Here is a 20,135-nt window from a genome sequence, read left to right on the forward strand (position 1 = left end):
TTTAAAAGTAAAGACAGCAAGATTCTGTAAGCCATGCGAGCATTGAGTGACACTGCACTGGCATCCTCTGGATAACTAACTTGCGTCAATTAATTATTGCCTTAATTGACTACCTCTGGTTTACCGTTATATTTAAACACCACACTGATTCCTATAATCTATCCGGACCATAATAACTTTAATGTTTTTTGTGTTAATTTCTTTATTTTAAATTCTCGGATATCCGAGTATATCCTTGCATCGAGGAAAACATTGCAGAATAATAATTATTCTCGATGCGAGAATATTCTCTCGACCCATCACTAAACCTAACCTAGCCTTACAATAAAATGGCATGGATTTATTCATATATACGGTGCATAAATTAGTATTTATATTCATTGACATGACTTAGATCATGTTTTCAACTGATATTTGATGACAGGTAACGGCAGTGGAAGAGAAGCGAAGAGAGATAAACAGCCGACTAACAGTCCTAGATGTGAACGATACCGTGGCCCATGTTAGCTGGAGGCGCTTCACAGAGGAGGAACTGCAGTTCATCGACGGAATCCAAATTCGGTGAGCTTAAATGCTATTTATTATTAATTAGACATTAAAAACAACAGAACCTACCAATAATCTAAGCCTAAGGTAGTGATTCGTGGCACAACAAGATTAAAAACTGGCGTGATAAATAGGAATATCGATCATAAAAATATAAATGTAGAGTCGAAGAAACCGAATTGTGTACCAATGTGAACCCTTTTGCTCCAAATGTCACGTCGACTTTCCATTTATCTGCCAAACTAACCATCGTGAAATTAATTGAGTAAACGAGCTTCCTAAAACGTGGTTCCGTTTCTCCGTCTGTACAGTCACCTGCATTAATATCTGTCACACTGCCTTGCTCAAGCTAGAAGGACAAAGATATCAACTAGGATCTATAATTTACAATGTTAACAAGCATCGATTTAAAAATATTACAGCGTTTTTGACTCCATCTCAAAACTTGATTTTGTCAAATATCTGCCTTATTTTAGGTTGAGCATGCCAGCACAGCGAGCGGGGCGTCCAAAAAATCTTCCAGCCCTAGATAGAGTCGTATCAGATATTGTCAGATATTGGTGCTGATGACTGTACTGTACTAGGATAGTTCACACCATAATTATCATTAAAAACTGTTACGCTAGGTACGTAGGTAGGTATTTATAATTCTAGTGAAATACGCACTTCGCTTCAAATTCTTTTAAACACTTTCCTCCGCAGCTACCGCCCCGTCGGCACGCCAATCTACAGCATGACCGAGCTGCTCCACCACAGCAGGGCCGCAGCAACGTTGCGTGAATTGCGCGCTGGCAGCCACTACGAGGCTTCCCTGGTGCTGGTGCCGCCACCGCGCGCTGCCACCGAGCTCGTCGACCCTGCTGTACTGGAGTTTACCACCGCGCCCTATGTCGGTCAGTACCACAATACTCCTCGCTACGCTACGCTATAAATTTTTATACTGTACAGCAAATCTAAGCGCAATACTTGATACCTCACTCTAACCATTCTCCCGTCGTGTTCAACGTACTTTACTTACTATACTATAATTATATCCCCAGATCCTTACAACTGGTCCGTGAGCATAGAAGCTCGCACGGTGGGCTCAGAGGCAGCAGAACTGACGTGGCGAGGCATCCCCTCACCAGCCGAGCGCTGGGTGCGAGTGTACCGAGCCTCCCACGCCTGTGGGGGCGCGAGGAGGGAGCATGACGCGTTCCGGCTCGCTGCAAGGGATCTGCCGCCTTCAATCACGCTTACTGGTCTTGAGCCTGATACCAGGTAAGTAACCTAAGCTATTGCGAGCGTCCTTGTGAAGGAGGAGAATGAAAACTCTGCTACTGAAAGCACAACACCAAGACTTGTACTTCATCGAGACTTGATTATAGTACAGAAGAGGCATAATTTTATCCAATATCTCGTGTTATCTTTTACAGATGTCGCGTATGGCTCGAGTTGTTCCTCACGAATGGAAAAGTGAAGACTAGTAATGTGCTGGAGATTAACACGAAGTCGCTCGACTCTCCAGAACAAATTGATAGTAAGTAACCGCTGTAATATTTTTAAGAATTGATCCTATAGTTATTGTAATGTGTGTCAATGCAGTACCCGCTCTAGCCCTAGATCAAGGTAGAGCGAGATTGTCTTACCGCTTACGCGCCTCTCAAAAGTGGCCATCATGATTTTATTTTGCACTGGAAACTGGAAAATGGCTCCCATGCCATCTGGCACCTAGAGCGACCGCTCCTCTCCCCAGCTCTACCCCAGGGCCGGCACTGTATCAATATCATTACTTGCTATATAATAACCCTCAGCGTATTCTAAAGAATGGTAAATTGTAAGGATTACTTTTTGAAAGTGTCAACAGTTTATTAAAGCAATAAAAAATTCATGGTATTTTAAGGTAGAGAGTTCTTATCCAATTCCAAAAGCTGGCTTGCGAGCTTTAGTCAGGTATAGCCATGCAACTGGCAAATGCGATGGAAGCGTCGTTAGTAAACGATCGTTGGAATCCTGGATTCATAGCTGCAGGACCTGTTTCAACACTTTGATGTACTTACCCCATATATAATGAGACAGATACACCTATCTGTAAGTAGTGCAGTGCCGTCTGTATTTTGTATAAAAAGACAAAGCTCAATGTCACCAAAAATATGAGAAACTTATTAGAGAGCAGTGAAACAGATCATCAGTCAGAAGATGTTCATGGTTGAACAAAAGAGACCTTTTAGAACATCTCAAATGACTACAACTTGTCACCTGCATGTCACAATCAGGTATCCACAGCTCAACTTAATGTCACTTACAGATGCAATAGAAGCATCGTCTGTGGGTGGACGCGGAACAGCGCCCCGCGGCGACTACTACGGCGCGCTGGTGGTGGTGGGAGTGGTGGCGGCACTTGGCGCGCTGACGTCGCTGCTGCTGCTTCTGGTCGTGGTTCGCCGCCACCGGCCGCGCTCCGTGCCCATCACGCGTAAGTGTTCTCTAATTTAGGAGTTCCATTCGCGTACGCATGTAGCGATAGCGCCATCTAGTGGGTAAATATAGAAACTCCGACCGAGTCCTACAAATCAACGCACGCAGCTCCTGGCGATATACTTGCGCAGTGAGCGAAATACGGACCAAATTGGCGGCGGAGCAGTGGGGGTTGCGGGAGGGGGCGTAGGAACGCGCGCGCGGCCGTCACGCCTTTGGCTTGTTAGTTGACAGATGCGCAAACGTATCCCCTCCACTAGCAACCCAGAGCTCTTTTTACGTGCGTTGACTTGTACATGGCGCTATCGAAGTTTCTCAACTCGGACGCATAATATTGCAACTTCTGACGCTCAATCCTTCGGACTTCGGTACCCAGGTATAACACCTGCCTGGAAGAGATTAATTCTATTGGAGCCTCCCGCCACGCGCGTTTTCAGCAGTTTTTATATCGTTTATTTGACCTTGCCAATTAATATTATAAATGAGAAAGTAATTTTGTCTGTGTCATTCCATTTGTGTCTGTTAAGAACCTCTTCACGCTTAACTCATTAATTGCCGAGCGCCAGATTACGTACTTTGCCGCGATGCCGACGCTTCTGCAGAACAGACGCCCATCGGCGTCAGCGGCATCACATGAGGGTCCACCAAGACGTCAATGGGCGTCAACGGCACTGAATGGGTTAAACCAGTGAACCGATTTAGATGAAATTTGGTGTGCAAAAGTTGAAGACCCTGCACCTGCAGACATATAGGTTTGACGGAGTAGCGGGCAACAGCTAGTAGTCAATAATGTTATATTTAATTCACAGCGGTGCCAACAGCTCCTCGTGAGTCTTCTCTTCCGCCTTACGACAACCCTGCTTACAAACTAGAGTTACAACAAGAAACTATGGGTACGTATTTCAATTACCTACCTACTGCCAACTTTTCGAATAATAATTTTATTATCTATGCTAATTGTGTCGCAGAATTACCGTTAAATGCTATCGTATTGATTAAGGTAAATTTAAATTACCTCATATGGGCATTACCAGCTCCTTTACGAAGTACCTACTTTCCGCTGGCTTTCGTCTCGTCACAGTGTGTGTGTGTATGTTTTTATGTGTTTAGTTTTCTATAGCGAAACCACCGAAAAACAAGTTTGCGGCTTGCCCCAACATTATGCTGCGCTTTACCCTACAAACAATTTGTAACACTGTTCTTTATTTACTACAGATCTCTGACAATTAAGCTCCCGTGGGCACACAAACGGCCTCAACGGGATATCTGAACGCAACGTCGACATCCAAAATGGCCGACCTTACAACGAAATGGGCGTCTAAACCCACACTGACAGGGGTAAAAGGACCAAAATACCACTGTCATTTGTTTTACGTGCCTTTATAGCAGTGTTAGTGTTTTAAAACACTGGTGAATAATCGGATGGATATAAACGGGAATAGTGTTAACGTTATGGTAAAGTGCTCAGCAGTTAGCTAAAGTGACAATGATTAAGTGCAAAGTGTTAGCCAAAACTTTTTTAGAGTAAGGAATATGGATACCTTTACTGTGTACCTAATTAACCTCTTGTTTTATTATGTTAGTTACAATTGCAGAATCCACTTTTATACAGCTATGCATTAGTTTTGCAGAACATTGGAGTTTCAAACCTTAAAGCCAGCATTGTCAGAATGGGAGAAATAATGTTGCCCGATCTAGTAGAATTTCAATTACACGCTCACAACTAGAGCTATAAACCTACTTTACGCTTAAAATTTGGTCTGCGAGGTAAAGATAACTACAAAAATATACACGGCATTATTGACTTAATATTCAGATCTTGTACCTATACATAATTTTGTAACTTTGACCGTATCGATATATTTGTAGTTGACTGTACTATCGTGTCCAGTTTTAAAACCAACAATAAAGAATAGAAATCAAAACAGGGCAACAGTTTATCTTAATAACTGGCATATTTTACCATGCTTGACTATGGCAATCTTTTTTGTGAGAAGATAACATTACTTAATTCCTTCCAAATTTAACTTCAATTATTTATTGCCTGTAAATTTATTAAATTTTGCGTCCTCAATACTTCAAAAAACTATGTTATTTAATATACTCGCAATTTTTTCGTTATTACAAGTTAAATATTAGTAGATAAGTAAAACCTTGTACTTACCATTTTCAGTTAATTAGGTAACATTACAATATTTATTATCTAGCTTTAATCTCATCCCATTTTGTTGAAAACATTTGCTGTACAGTCAGCATCAAAAAAGCAGGCGAGGTGTTCAAATATAGGATCGAAATAAGCATCTATTACCAAGGGCCTCAGTGTGTTGCGGTGTAGGTATTTGAACATCCCGACTACTCCCATGTATCCGACGTTGACTGTACATAATACAGGATGTCTCTGATCATGGGGCTTTAAATTCTAGGTTCGGTTCTACTCACAAAACTAAGCTATCATTTATTCATCTTCAAAGTTTAAGTGTTAAATCAGTCTATCGGACATAACAGGTTACTCGTATCGCTGTTGCTTGATACGGGGGCCTTGAAATATTTTTTGACATTTATTTGGCATCTCCAAGACAAACATTTATCAATGTGCCGTCAATTTAGTATTGTATCGCATATATTGATCATCATCATCATCATCCCAGACTATATACGTCCCACTGCTGGGCACAGGCCTCCTCTCAGAACAAGAGGGCTAGGGCCATAGTTCCCACGCGGGCCCAGTGCGGATTGGGAACTTCACACACACCATTGAATTGCTTCGCAGGATTGTGCAGGTTTCCTCACGATGTTTTCCTTCACCGCAAAGCTCGTGGTAAATTTCAAATGTAAGTCCGCAAATGAATTTCGAAAAACTCAGAGGTGCGAGCCGGGGTTTGAACCCACGACCCTCAGCTTGAGAGACGATAGGTCAACCCACTATGCCACCACGGCTTATCGCATACATTGATAAATACATTTAATTTGTATGAAAAAAAAAGAAAATAACAGTGGTCATATTTTTAAAAAGTAGCAGAACAAAAGTAGCTCAGTTATGCGAGCAGAGAGAGTGGATTTAAACCCCCATGGGCAGAGACTCCCTGTATAAAGAATGTACCTAAGTAATTATATTTTGAAAGTCTTACATTTGAAGAATTGTGATTATTTTCTTAAAAGAGAGTGCAAAATGACTTCATAATTAAGTCTATGTCTATGTTCAGAACCAATTTTAGTCGCCATCTTTAACAGTTTGATATTGAAGTTGATGACAAGAAAAGGAAACGATGATTCCGTACATAACATACTTGGCTGGCTGACATCTGATTGGTTAAAACGGACCCTTTTATTCCTAATCCCGTCAGAATTTCCAAAAATTATTAAATCCGTTTTTTATTATTATAATCACCTACTTGCTTGGCAAATTTTTATTTTGCAAAGTCTAGTAGGTATCTAATCATAGTTATGAAGATAGGGTCACTCTAAATCGAACATATGAATACCATTTTTTCCTTATTCCATGGTTTCTTCTAAAGTTCTGAAATTAGTTTTTTTCTCATAAGTAATTATCTCACGCAATCAAAGTCACGAAGATTAAGGTCATTCTGAATTCAAAGCATAAATCCTGTATTTCCCTTATCCCGTGCAAATTTTCAAAAATCTGTCCTTTTCCTTTCCTTAGTCATAAAGGTACACCTACTCTGCGCAAAAAAAACAGCTTTCGAGGGCTCATAGTTTAGGCTGGACTTTGATGAGTCAGCCAGTCAGTGAGTCAGTCAATAAGTCAGGACTTTTCTTGTTATATGTATAGATGTAGGTACATATGTATTAGGTAATGTACTTAATCCTACGAGGTGAAAAATATTGTACATAATTTTGCCATGTTCTCGTAGTTGTTTTAGTTTATTTATAAAACAAGAGATTACAACGAATCTAAATCGACGTAAGATGTCTAAATTAGTGCCTTTAATTGACCAACATTTTGATAAATTGAATTTTGTTTGTATATAGTGTTAATAGAATAGTTAAAGGTTTAAGAGTAACGTATGCTGTGGTACCAATATTTTCTGTTTGTTATAGTCTAACCTAATTACGGTTTATAAAATATATAAACTTACGTAATACATTGTCATGGTTTAATTTACTCCTTCATATTAAATAAGCTGATGTGCATTGGCGTCATTATATCCATATATAGATATCTAAAAGTAGGTACTGATTATTACCGGAGTTGATTTTGCTGTCTTATGTTGAGAGGATAAGGAAAATGTCCCAATGTTCGGCATGCTAATGCCCAATAGGTGACATCCTGCAGTCACCTCTATTATTGCTAATGGCATAACAACTAATGGGACAGTGAAGAATGCACGGACGTTTACTTTATGTATTATTAATATTTTTATGCAAATAATTAAAGTCAGTAGTGGGGTAGTTTTGCAGGTGGTAGGACCTTGTGCAAGGTCCGCCCGGATTGCTACCACCATCTTGCTCACTAATCCTGCCGTGAAGCAGCAGTGCTTGCACTGTTGTGTTTCGGCGTGGAGAGTAAGACAGCCGGTGAAATTACTGGCACTTGAGGTATCCCTCAAGAGGTGAGGTGGGTTGAGGTGGGGAAAGGTTGCCTGGAAGAGATCGCTCTTAAGCGATAAGGCCGCCTATTGCTCACCTTGTAATTTTAATAATTTGTTTTCTGTATCGCTTACTATGTCTGGTGTACAATAAAGAGTCTTTGTATTGTATTGTATTGTATCCCATCTTAGGCCTCTAGGTTGGCAACGCGTCTGCAATCCCCCTGGTGTTGCAGGTGTCTATGGACGGTGGTGATCTCTTATCATCAGGAGACCCACTTGCTCGTTTGCCATCCAGTTGAATAAAAAAATAAAAAAGTCATAAGGGTTGTAGGCGAAGCGGGTTTGGGATTTTGTGGCTCCGTTCATAATGCTATTAAAAAGATTACAATCTAAACTACACATTGTAACTTCGTGCGTATGCTTTTATTTGAGTTCTTATCTCGGGAAATTAATACGAACATTACGAAAGGGAAAGGAGTAGCAATTACAAAAACATCGTTTAATTCATATACAACACCAAATCACATTATATTTTCTATATATTTCTTAGTACATAATAGATTTCTTTATATAATTTTATGCTCTAACGACTACCCGTTTAACCACTTGGTAACAAACCTAGTCTCGTTTATTACTTAGGTGCGTACACAGTTTATTTCAATTGGTAATACGAATTGAAAAACACTTTATATTGTTTTTATTTGTATTTAATAATAAAAATATTATTTTAAGAAAATATATTTAAAGAATCAGAGATAATAATAAATTATGGTATTCATGCTTACTGGGCCCGAAAGGAAGTTCTCTGATCGTGTTATTAACACTATGTTTATAAATATCTTTATTATATCTTATGTCATTAACAATAATTCTCTAATATACATTATTCGGTCTTCCCGGCGCATACTGGGTGACATATAGTATGCACTACGAAAATCGGAAATCATCAAATGAACTCCATTTGGCTGGGACAAATTAAGTCCATTTGATTCTCCAAATAAATAAATGACATTAGGAATAAATTCTAAAAATCGTAGATCCTTAGATGAATAATAGGAAAATATTAAAAAGAAACGCTAAGTGGTAACGTTTCTTCTTTTATTTTCCACAATTAAAAATAATAAGCGTAGTAAATCAAAGATAAATTCATCATGTTTCGAAAGTGAAAAAAAAGGTAAAGTAACATATTAAAAAATGATATTGTTCAGCTATATTTTATATTGGTTCCGTAAACTACAATTTGTCTGATTTTCATCAAACGTGACATCTGATATGTTGTTATATCATGAAATTTCATATTTTTTGTAAAAAGTTTAAAATATATAAACAACATGTATTTAAAGAAACCGGCTATCTAAAATCATAATATAGGATAGATACGACATTATCAATGAAACAAATACTTGGAAAATATAATATTATCCAAAACATCAATACAAAGGGAGATACAATAGAGACAGTGTTTTCATTCAGGAGACTTCGGCGAGGACTTGATAGCAAGAGAACAAAAATTATTATAGGGAATGAATTATTCCAACCAACAATAATTCTCCTCCCATACATTTTTAGTGAATGGCATACTAAATGTGAAATAAAATACAGGTTTTAGACCAACGAAAAATGCAACCAAGTTGGTTTTAAGCAACTGGCAACCATCGTATACAATTTTCAAATGTCTTCATCAGTTACCAAGATATTTAATTTAGAAATGTGTCTGGTATAGTCCTTGTTGTTTTAATATATTAACTTCATTGCAAATGTTTCAAACCTCTCGATTAGCATCTTTCGTCGCAATATATGTATGCCTACATAAACATATCGACGTTATTATGGCTCGCTTACAAACAACTAGTGAATTGATTTGAAAGTCAATCACATTCATTAGACGCTTGCATTTTTAAAAACTTTCAATAAACTTGCTTCAGCCGAAAATAGTTCAGGACCACGTTATCATTTGACGCATTTTTTCTAGTTCTTTATATTATTTGATAACGTTTTTTTCTTCATTCATCTACACTGAAGAGCAATAATAAAATAAAGGATCAATGTGTATCGAGAGCAATATACAAAATGGCCCTTAATTTTTGCTTGTCAGTATAGATTTTGGTCACACACAAAAGAAAATCCTTTACCGTCGTAGCAATATTACGCCAGCCGTCTTTGAACGTTGCCTAAAATATTGATGGGTACATTCTTCAATTCAAATTTCAATATTACTAACTCAAACCGTCGCCTAATTGAAAAAATAATTAAAAAATTAAGCCCAAATTAATTATTAATTCAATCCAATTCATCCTCGTAATAGCATAGTCAGTGTTTGTATCTTATCGTTTTCGACGTCAATGTAAAAAGTGACTGAATCTTAGAAACCTATGTTCACATTTATTATAGTTGTACAATTATAGTTTCCATAGATCTTACTTGGTCAAATTTATAGGCATTTTATCAGTATACAAAGGTATCTAGGCAAGTCACTTTAACTGGGTACATGTGAGGCAGAAAAAGGATAGACTGTTTCTTGAATTTCGTGATATATCGCTACGACGGTACATATACAGCTCTTACACAGGCGATTATAACTGTTGACTTGCCGGCAGATGCAGAATTTTTGCGCGATGTGGAGCAACTCACCACACTTAAAAGGCATAAAGAATAGCCATAATGAGCACTTCAGTTGTAAATTAAAATAAATCTTTGCCTCTCACGTATTTAATTACAGATGACTTTTAGTCGACATGCTCTGGAACTTTGTGTTTTTAAATGATCGCGGACACTCAAGAACGATTGGTACGTACGTATCAAAGCTGTCTCGACTCTTTAATTTTTTGATTGTCTAATGGTAAAGTTATTAAAAGATACCAAAAAAAATTGCTCCACTCGCTGACACCGGCACTAAAAATAGCCCGTGTAAGAGAGCTATTCCTATTTCCCCCATAGGGTACAAGTCTGAGTACTTTCCCAATACGGTATTTGACAACTCCTGAAACTGCCATATTTATATATTATTATAAAAATAGATACACAGACGTGTTCAACGAAGAGAAAAGAAAAAAATATTTTGGATTTTTTTGAAAATATATGTATCTGTCTCTTTCTAACACTCTTTTCTCTATGCAGCAGGTATAGTGCTACTTCATATGCAAGCATGTATTTCTCTGTTTAATCTTGAATTTGAAACGTATATAACTCTTTAATACGTTAAGGTAGCTTAAAAAAATGTTTTTCGGTTTGATAACACGCATGTCAAGCTTTAATTTATAAAATAAACAAAAAACAGTCAAATACCGTATTTGGGTCATTATTTGAGCATTTATTTTATTTATTTACGTGAGCACATTTTCATTGACACGGTAGAAGATTCTGTTACAGTTTCTAGGTTATCTAATAGAAGTCGGGGGCATACATTTCTATACAGCCATAGCGTCAAATATATGTACATAAACATCAACCTTATAGTTTGTGGCATAAAGGAGTAAAGATATTTTTGACGTCTCGGTAACGTACATATATTTATGCTAGACTGTACAGGATGTCTAGAAATTAATCGAAAATGTCATCAAATTCTACCCATTCATAAAAAATGTGACCACGAAAATTGAGGCTCTTGAAACGCTCGATCTGTACTGCACACCCATTGTACCCCACTGGTGATAGGAACAGCCTGTGTCAGTTTACTTGATGCCGGCGTCTTCGTGTGCTTTCTTGACGACGGCGAGCTTGGAGTGCGGGTCTTGGGGCTGGAGCTGCGCGTACGGCGGGGCGCGCGAGCCGTGGAGCACGAGCGACCAGCCGCGCAGCCAGCCCGACGCGGGGGCGCCGCTGTTCGAGTTGAACCGCGCCTGCGACGACAGTTAAGTAACGGCATTAAACACCTATGAAACTGCGGAGTGCATAAATCTGGAGAATGATCGAAATGGTTTTGATTCGTGGTTCACAATGCTAGCTGTTTTTTATTCATCGTTGATTTGTCATTTAGGGTAGAAGTACCGTTTTTGGCCACCTTAAGACCGTTCTTAGCCAGTTGACATTTGAAGTAATATATTATGTACAAAGTAATAGTAGGTATTAAAACAATATGTTTAGTGATTTTTCAAAAGTTTATACTGAAACGATACGAATAAAGTTTGTAATGTTTTATTACAATAAATGGCCATAAATGGCACAGTGGCCACAAACGGTACTTCTGCCCTATATCGTTTGTAGAAGTATTTTATCTAAACGTTGCCTATTAGAGCGAAATTATAAGGAGCCGTAGGTGTAGGTATATGTGAGCCGCTAGCGCCCATTTGAGATAAATCGCAATTATGCTAACTGTGCCAATGTACCCATTCACAGGAATACTAGGTACGCCACACACCCAACAATTTGGGAATCCGTGACATAGATCATAGCCGCAAAGAAGTGTCACAGGAATTCTCGTAAGCTGATAGTACTGATGTACAAGTCAGGCTTACCTCTAAGGTCCAAGTACCCTGCGGGTACTCTCCCCAGGTGTGAGTGGTCATGAACGGCCACTTGGCGAAGCCGTCTCGTGAGTCATCATCGTTGGCTCGCCTACTGAGGATCATAGATCTGCAAACAAACCTAACTTTGAAGAGGGGTGTTTTGTTCCACTTTAAGTTAACAAAAACTCATCGCTAACCTTGGATTGGTGACAGTTCCATGCATTTTGACACTACTTATAAGTCTGGCTTAGTACTCGGACTCAGATAGTCTACCCTGGTCTGCTTAAACCAGCCTAAGAAATAGAAAGATACGAACTAGAAGCGCACGGGGCCTGATTTTTTAGCTTATTTAAATAAAAAATACAAAAAGACTCCAAAAACCAATCATAATTTAAACTTATTTTTTTATTACGAGAAGGCAAACGAGCATAGCAACAACTCAAAAGAAGTGATTGGTCTGTTACCGACCTTTGAAGAAAGTATAAGCCCTTTTCGTGAAAGTCCCGATGTCACAGTTGTCTGAAAACACTGCTGACGGAAGTTGATTCAAAAATGTTCAGTTTTACTTGGTTTAAAAAGGGGTCGGTAAAGAGAAACGAGACGACTTCAGCGAGGTTTTGCTCTTGCATCTCCCAGTCAGTGTTTATGCTGATATGATCCCTTACTTGGTGCCCATGGGGCTGGTGAGGAACAGCTCGAGGTCGCCACGGCGCGAGGCGTTGGCGCTGACGACGGCTTGCACGTGCTCCAGGTAGCGAACCTCGCTGCCCGAGCCGCCGCATGCCGTCGTCTCTATGCGCAGCGTGATGCTGCCCTCTGACGGGATCTCACTACAAAAATACAGTTTTTATATGAAACTAAACGTGTGGTGCCGGCGTTTGAATGTTGTCCTCTTGTCTCCCGTTCTCATACCGTGGGCACTAAAGAAGTAAACTAACGCTTCGCTTGTTCAGTGTCACCTGTTTGGACTAGCTACTGCAACTTGTAAGTTATCTAGCTGGTAACTATTTAGTCAAATCCCGGAATTTCGATTCAACTGCTTTTTTATGGTATAGGGGGCAAACGAGCAGACGGACGCCTGACTGCTGGTTTTATAACGGCTTACGTGTGCAAAGCCGCGAGTAAACACTAGTATCAAATAAATGATTGGTTGATTGATGAATCGATCACTCACGTGTGTGTATTAACGGAGCCAGCTTCGCAGTGGTATCGCGGCGGCACGGAGCGCCAGTTGGCCGCGAGCGCCGTCATGGCGCCAGCGTCGAGTACGCCGAAGCCGAACAGGTGGTTGAACTCCAGGCCCACGCCGTTCATCGTCCAATGGAAACGGCCCTGGAGTATTTTTTTGTATAAATATCATTTTAAATACAAGCTTTATTTTGCTGACTGTACTTGCATTTGCATTGTCATCTAAACTATGATTTCCATACCACATTTAAAGTAGACCATTAACCGTTGAGGAGTTCCGTGCTGCGGAGACGAAATTTTGTCGCAAAAATTACTTTTCCTTTGAAAATTTTAAATTTCTCCACGACATGTTTGAAAGACTTCGATCGACAGGCATTTACGTAATAAACATACCTTTGCATCATAAAGTGAGTTTCTCTTCGAAGTCAAAACTGTCAAATGTTGGATGTCCCGCCAGGTCAGACTGGGACTGGAATATCAAAAAGTTGCATTAAAACGTGATACTTGCATACATAGTGCAGACAATTAGCATCTCAAGTGGCAAGGTTTACTTAGACGAAGTCAGTAAGGCTGGCTCCAGTTCCCAGACAAGCCAGCGCTGTACCTGGCCCGTGTTGTTTAGATGAGGCCAACTGGATTCATTTAATTCCTGGATTATTCTTACGGTGTGCACACGTGGAGGTTGCGGGGCATGTGGGCTTGAAAAATAGGCCGGCGCTCTATTCCCACCAGTGATACTGGCAGCCAACACGGCTTCGCCTATACGTTACCTAGCTTAATATATATGAGCCCAATTGATGAGTTCTGATTATCGTGTGCTGACTGTGAAGTAGAGCAAATTTGGTAGCTACCTACTAAAACCACAAGAAAATAGACCACCAATAACAACCAAGAACAATAGTTCACCAGTATTTCGGTTTCGATCTCTATGGTCCTTCTGTGTTGTCCGTAGAATCCCTGGAATCCCTAGAACGCATAATCGTCCAATCGTTAATGTTTGTTACTCCTATACTTACTTGGCATGAAGTGCTAGCGCAAACACGCCAGCAGCTTCAGGCGCAGCCGCGGACGTGCCGGAGTGGGTCGCCGTGCATTTGCCGTAGAGGTCAGTCGTGGCCACGCCGGTGCTCGGGTCGCGGGCGCCGTTGCTGAAAGTGCTGGCCAGCGTCGAAGAGCACGACTCATCGTAGTGGGCGTTCTGACCGTCGTTAATTGCGCTGAAATAATAATAAAACTTTATTAAAGACAAAGAAACTAAACATATCATCATCCCAGCCTATATACGTCCCACTGCTGGGCACAGGCCTCCTCTCTGAACAGGAGGGCTTGGGCTATAGTTCCCACGCGGGCCCAGTGTGGATTGGGAACTTCACACGTACCATTGAAATATCATTAGTAATTAATTAATTTTAGAGCACTCTTGTCTAAGGCACAATAGAGCTCGCACCAACCAACCAACACTCGAGGTAGAAGAAAACCATCTATGAGATGAAAGGACGACATGGATGCAGTTGGCAATGGATTGTCAGACGTGGAGTCAGTCAGGAAATGGAGAGGAGACATGTTCGAAGCTGGAAGAATTAATGGCGGCTGTGATGATGATGGTGACGTACCACTGACTCAAATGGTGGTGAACAAGAGGTTACCAAAAAAAGGATCTCACTCAGCATGGTGTTGCTACACAACTCACGCAATAAAATAGCAGTAGTAGACGAAGTATTCTGGGAGTGGTTACTTTTTGGCCCGTTCAAAATGTACGTTTTCAACGATATCATCAGCAGCATTTTTTACTAATCGACAGTGTTTATACCACACTGGTGGCTACAGGTATGTTTTATTAGAACCTACAATGTTTCTTTAGGTTCTCATTACAAATTTCCGCAATTGCTCGAAAACGTCTAATCGTTGGAGGAGAAAACACAGCGTTGGCAGATCTACCACATCCGACACCACCACTTGCGGACCAGTAATGGAGGCCGGTCATAAGATGTCTTTCTTTGTTCCGTTGTAAGGGCTCCCCCTCCTTGCTCCTAGTTCAACAGTGGACGTCGTCTAACTAATCGCGATATGAAGATTTGAAATTGAATATTGACCTTTTACGGATCGGGAAGAGCAACACCACCAACAAAATGGACGGATAACTTGGATAAAGCAGTGGGTTCACGCTGGATGCAGGCCGCTTCCAACTGAAGCAACTGGAAGTCTATGGGGGAGACCTATGTCCAACAGTGGACGTCCTACAGCTGATATGATGATGATGATTGACCTGTTGATGGAGACAGTCCACATGGAGGCAGCGTAACCGTCACAGTTGCAGTCGTCGTCCTCTCCGCCGTCGCCGCTCGCCCACACGTAGATATTGCCCAAGCCGTTGCGACCCTGTAACAAAATAATAATTATGCTATGGTGGGTTGGCTGTGATAAGGCTTAGGTGTGATACTGAACCTAGTTTCTATGCTGTTCTTTTATAACAAAAAAGAATCGGAATAGATTCAGGTGCCTAGAATAAAACAAAAACTGAAATAGGAATTATAGAAACGTATTCTTGTGAACGTATTCTAGCAAATCCCAGATCGACAAGTATGCCCGGTCAGCAAGCTACTCACAGCATTTCAGCAACCAGCATGTGTATGTCGATGAACCCGAATTCCGTTCTGGTCTTGTAGAACAGAACAGAATCGTCGATAGGTCTGTAGCTAGCCTTAATGTCAAGATAATTACTCAGAAAACATAAATAGGTACTAATAACATTACATTGTTCCACGAGAAACACATTATACGCTAAGATACCCGTCACGGGTCGTTTCGTCAGAAATAATTTGTCGTTCTTCATTAAGATGAGTAGGCATTTACTGAAATATTTATGGGTATATACTGTCACGAAATATTATTTGTATAACTATCTTTGGCCTACATACCTCCCACTAAATGGGCATAGGATTGAGAGCTTCACACACTAATTAATCTCAGGGGTGCGGAGTTTCACCTAAATGCTAATGGACTTATGGTAAATCTCAAAGTTCGCACGTAAATTGCGAAAAACTTAAAGATGCAAGACTGAACTCGAACACTCAATCATCTGCTTGAGTGATAACCAGTAAGCTATCCGAGCCAGCTTTACATGTCATCTCTCTTATACTATTTACTTTGTGATAAATAAACGTATATTTAAGAGGTAACATAACATTGTTAAAGCAACGGAAGCATACAGCATTTGTTTATTTTAAGAGAATAGAAAACGGCGACGAAGAACAGAGGCCGTATAGCCTAACGTTTCTGACGCCCGCTATCGCAATCAAATGACAGGTTTCCCACACAAAAACTGTCATTTGATCGCGATTGCAAGCGTCAGGAACGTTAGGCAATACGGCCTCTGGTTTTCAAAATGGCTGTTTCTATGTAAATAAATACCAAGCATAGCTTGTAGGTACTTACTATGGGTACTAGGCATCTAACAGATTAAGGACATAACGTCCATGGCTCAGGTACAGCCCACTAGGTACAAAGATATGCGGCCAAAGTTACCAAAATATTTAGGTTACATCTACACGACTTTATCGACTTAATATTAAAGTAGTGTAAATTATTTTTGTAACTTTGACCGTATCGATATATTTGTAGTTGACTGTACAAACGTGTCAGCTTCTACCGAGATCTGAACCCAGGATATAACATCATCATACTTACACTATCGACAGACGATTCAACGCCAAGTCCGTATAACCCTTTCTCAGTAGGTACCAAATAGATTTTCTTAATCATGTACAGCGATGGCTTTCTCCGCAACAGGGCGTGTTCGGAACGATTTGGCTATAATACGTAGTCTTTACTCTCAGGAGTTCTCAAACTATGCGTCGCGACGCCCCTGTATGTCGGCGTCGCGAAACGGCACACTTCGGTAACCTGTATCCTATACCGGTAACTTGCAAGTTCTTGGATCAAGGAGTCGCGAAAAAATTACAATATTTAAAAAGGATCGCAACAGGTATGAAAAGGTTGGGAGCCAGTGGAGTAGAGAAAAAATTAAGTAATTCAAATTAGGTATGTGCGTAAGTAAATTCATAGTACCTAATCGTCATACTCGGATTCGATTCCCGACTCCAGTATTTACTCTCTGTTTTTATTTGCAATTTTTTATTTTAAATATAGCACATTTATGTAAAAGATACGAAAGTAATGAAATATAAATATCGAAAAGTTAAATTTACTTAAAGTTATTTTACTTTCTGATTTTTGCATTTAGCATAAAAAGTAGTAAGTGTTGGCAATGTCTATTTATTACATTAACGCAATCCAGAGAACTAAAATAAACCTCTCAAGTATATTACGTTCCCATGAGTTGTTTATAAAAATATTGAATGGCTGATCCCTTGCGGCAACCCATCGACCCTTCTTCCTTACATGAAGGGAACAGTTACCTTTGTTACCCTTTTGTAACCAGATAAGAAAGCCGTCAGACACAGAAATATGGAAGGGATCAATAACCGGATAACGTACACTCGAGTTCAAAAACTTGTCAGCAAAAATTTGATCAAAAATATCTGAACACGACTCTATTGTTAACGGCGTAGAAGCGTGTTCAGATATTTTTGATCAAATTTTTGCTCACAAGCTTATGAACTCGATTGTACAAGGTATACTAGTACAAGGTCGTACTGGGGGACTACCACGAAATTCGACAATTGAAGTTCATATAGTACCGTCTCTTGCGCTCTCGTTTTTAATAATATAAGCGTAAGCGGGACGGCAACATACCAAGTTCGAATTTTGCACTTCGTAGTAAAGGGCCTGCTGTTTCTTGCGTATTTTAAATATAACCAAACCAAGTTATAAAAGTAGAAAAATCCCAGTTATTGTTATTTCAAAGTTCAATATCTCACATACAGCTTAGCTGGTTTCTATGAAACATAGCTAAGGACCATCGCAAGAAACATCGCTTTCACGTAATAAAACTGCATCGTAATCAGTTCATCTGTTTGAGAGCTACGTTGCCAAAGACGGACAGACGAATAGACCATTGACGTCAAATTTATAACGCCCCTCTTTTTGCGTCGGATGTTAAAAATGAAAGGACTAAAGCGAAGAACAGCATTAATTATAATATATTAAATTAAACGTTATGAGTGCTCGAAACATGACAAAGATGAAGTGCGTCAAAGGTCAGGAATGGGGGCCTGCTGGTCCCTCTGACACTTATTTAATACGAGAGTGAGAGGGATGGTACGATACGAAGTTCGAATTTCGGAGTAGGCCCTCTGTAACGTCACTCCTTAGTAAAAAGTGTGATAGTGCCCGTCTGCTAAGAACTCAATCCTGTCTAGGGTTGTAACGGAGGCCTTCTTAGCGGAGGCGGAGGCGGATGCGGAGGCGACGAGTAGGTATCGCCTCCGCGGATGCGGAGGTCAACGGAGGCGGATGCGGAGGTGAAAGTGGATGTGGAAAAAATAGTAGTTTATTCTTTATTCAACTCAAAAATCTCTAAAATTTCTAAAAAAACTGCCAAATCCCACTTGTTTTCAGCGTCATCCTGCATGTGACTTAAATAAACAATTACTTTGTACAAAATCACTTAAAAATCGCGGTTGAATCAAACACAAGCAACGAGACAGGTTGATTCCTGTCGTGCGCGCCGAGAAATAAACCTCCGTTATAACTAAGCAAAAAAAATTGCGGAGGCGGAGGCGGAGGCGAAGATACGATTTCGTGCGGAACTTCCGCAGTAACGGAGGCGGACGCGAAGTTCCGTTACAACCCTAATCCTGTCATATTGCACAACTAAGTTTGAAGTTCTTGATTATTGTTGACGTCAAACATTGGAAAAAATTGCTATACTTACTACTCTATCTCACGCTACAAGTAAGCATTACATTTTTGTCTATAATTCATATTCAGAAACTTCATAGTTTTGCAATGTTTCAGGATTTACTTCATAACGGCCGTTGACTATAGTGAAGGTAGGTTTGCGTAGGTAGGTGTACACGGAGCTTTAACCGGCTATTTGTCCATAACTTTTTGTTCAATTGACAAAAGAAAAAACAATATGTCCGATATTTTTTTAATCTAACTGAGGGATTTTATATTTTTAAGGAATCTAGTTTACTGAAAAAACCCACATAGGTCCAGATAGGTCTTAATCCCGCTAATATTATAAATGCGAAAGTTTGTAAGTCTATTTGTTTGTTACTTCATCACGTCTAAACCACTGAACTGATTTAGATAAAATTTGGTATATAGAAAGTTTGAGTCCCGGAGAAGGACATAGGATAGTTTTCATTACGGAAAGTTGCATAGTTCGCGCAGGATAGCGAGGAACGAATTCTATGCGGACGGAGTCGCGGGTAACGGCTAGTCTGATCATATACTTTTGAAGCCACATTGTTAAATAGTTATTTTCTTGTTTTAACTTAGTCTTATAATGGCGTGTTCCAGTCTGTTCTGCAAACATTCAGAGGCGTTAAAATATTTTTTATGGACCTTTAACAATAATAATATATTTATGGCTCGTTTATTTTTATGACCACCTACTGTGGGTTAATAGATAAAGTTTAGCTATCATTGGTCATTTCAGATAGATAATTTATTGATCATATAATAAAATTAATTACGTTTAGTGTAACTAATAGCTGTTATAGACATTGTTCTTATTTCTTTGATCAGGCACCGTTTTCATTTTATTACTTTACTTAAGAAAATTCCTTTGAAAAGCAGCATCCAAATTTGCTGAATTTAATTTTAATTATAAGTTTCAAGTACGAACTCTAAAAAGCAATATTTTGGTTAAACAAACAATTCCAACAAAATATCTAAAATATTCTGCGTAATTTACGGAGTAACCTTAATTTACTTGTAGGTAATTATTATAGGTTTCTGATTATATTTAAAAAGGGAACATATCATTTAATTGTTTTAAAATAGCTTATTAAAATTATTGAGGTGGATCGTTGTTATT

The 20,135-nt window shown here is 39.6% G+C and overlaps 2 protein-coding genes across 3 annotated transcripts in view; one reads left to right on the forward strand and one right to left on the reverse strand.

Annotated features, from left to right (window-relative positions):
* Window positions 1-7,108, forward strand: part of sas (stranded at second transmembrane protein) — a 71,034-nt gene extending 63,926 nt beyond the window's left edge. For both annotated transcript variants that reach the window (XM_074094559.1, XM_074094560.1), the window contains exons 14-20: window positions 425-561; window positions 1,249-1,439; window positions 1,587-1,806; window positions 1,962-2,065; window positions 2,834-3,001; window positions 3,813-3,896; window positions 4,219-7,108. In XM_074094559.1, the coding sequence (XP_073950660.1) occupies window positions 425-561; window positions 1,249-1,439; window positions 1,587-1,806; window positions 1,962-2,065; window positions 2,834-3,001; window positions 3,813-3,896; window positions 4,219-4,226 (912 nt within the window). In that variant the 3' untranslated portion in view covers window positions 4,227-7,108. The remainder of the gene's footprint in view (window positions 1-424; window positions 562-1,248; window positions 1,440-1,586; window positions 1,807-1,961; window positions 2,066-2,833; window positions 3,002-3,812; window positions 3,897-4,218) is intronic.
* Window positions 7,109-8,037: 929 nt separating this feature from the next.
* amon (prohormone processing protease amontillado) overlaps window positions 8,038-20,135 on the reverse strand; it is a 119,082-nt gene continuing 106,984 nt past the window's right edge. The window contains exons 8-14 of the mRNA XM_074094566.1: window positions 15,453-15,565; window positions 14,203-14,403; window positions 13,580-13,655; window positions 13,173-13,330; window positions 12,664-12,828; window positions 12,008-12,125; window positions 8,038-11,392 (exon numbers count right to left, since the gene is read on the reverse strand). Coding sequence (XP_073950667.1) covers window positions 11,225-11,392; window positions 12,008-12,125; window positions 12,664-12,828; window positions 13,173-13,330; window positions 13,580-13,655; window positions 14,203-14,403; window positions 15,453-15,565 — 999 coding nt within the window. The 3' untranslated portion in view covers window positions 8,038-11,224. The remainder of the gene's footprint in view (window positions 11,393-12,007; window positions 12,126-12,663; window positions 12,829-13,172; window positions 13,331-13,579; window positions 13,656-14,202; window positions 14,404-15,452; window positions 15,566-20,135) is intronic.

The sequence above is a fragment of the Choristoneura fumiferana genome, chromosome 11, assembly GCF_025370935.1.
Source record: "Choristoneura fumiferana chromosome 11, NRCan_CFum_1, whole genome shotgun sequence".
In the NCBI taxonomy this organism is placed as follows: Eukaryota; Metazoa; Arthropoda; class Insecta; order Lepidoptera; family Tortricidae; genus Choristoneura; species Choristoneura fumiferana.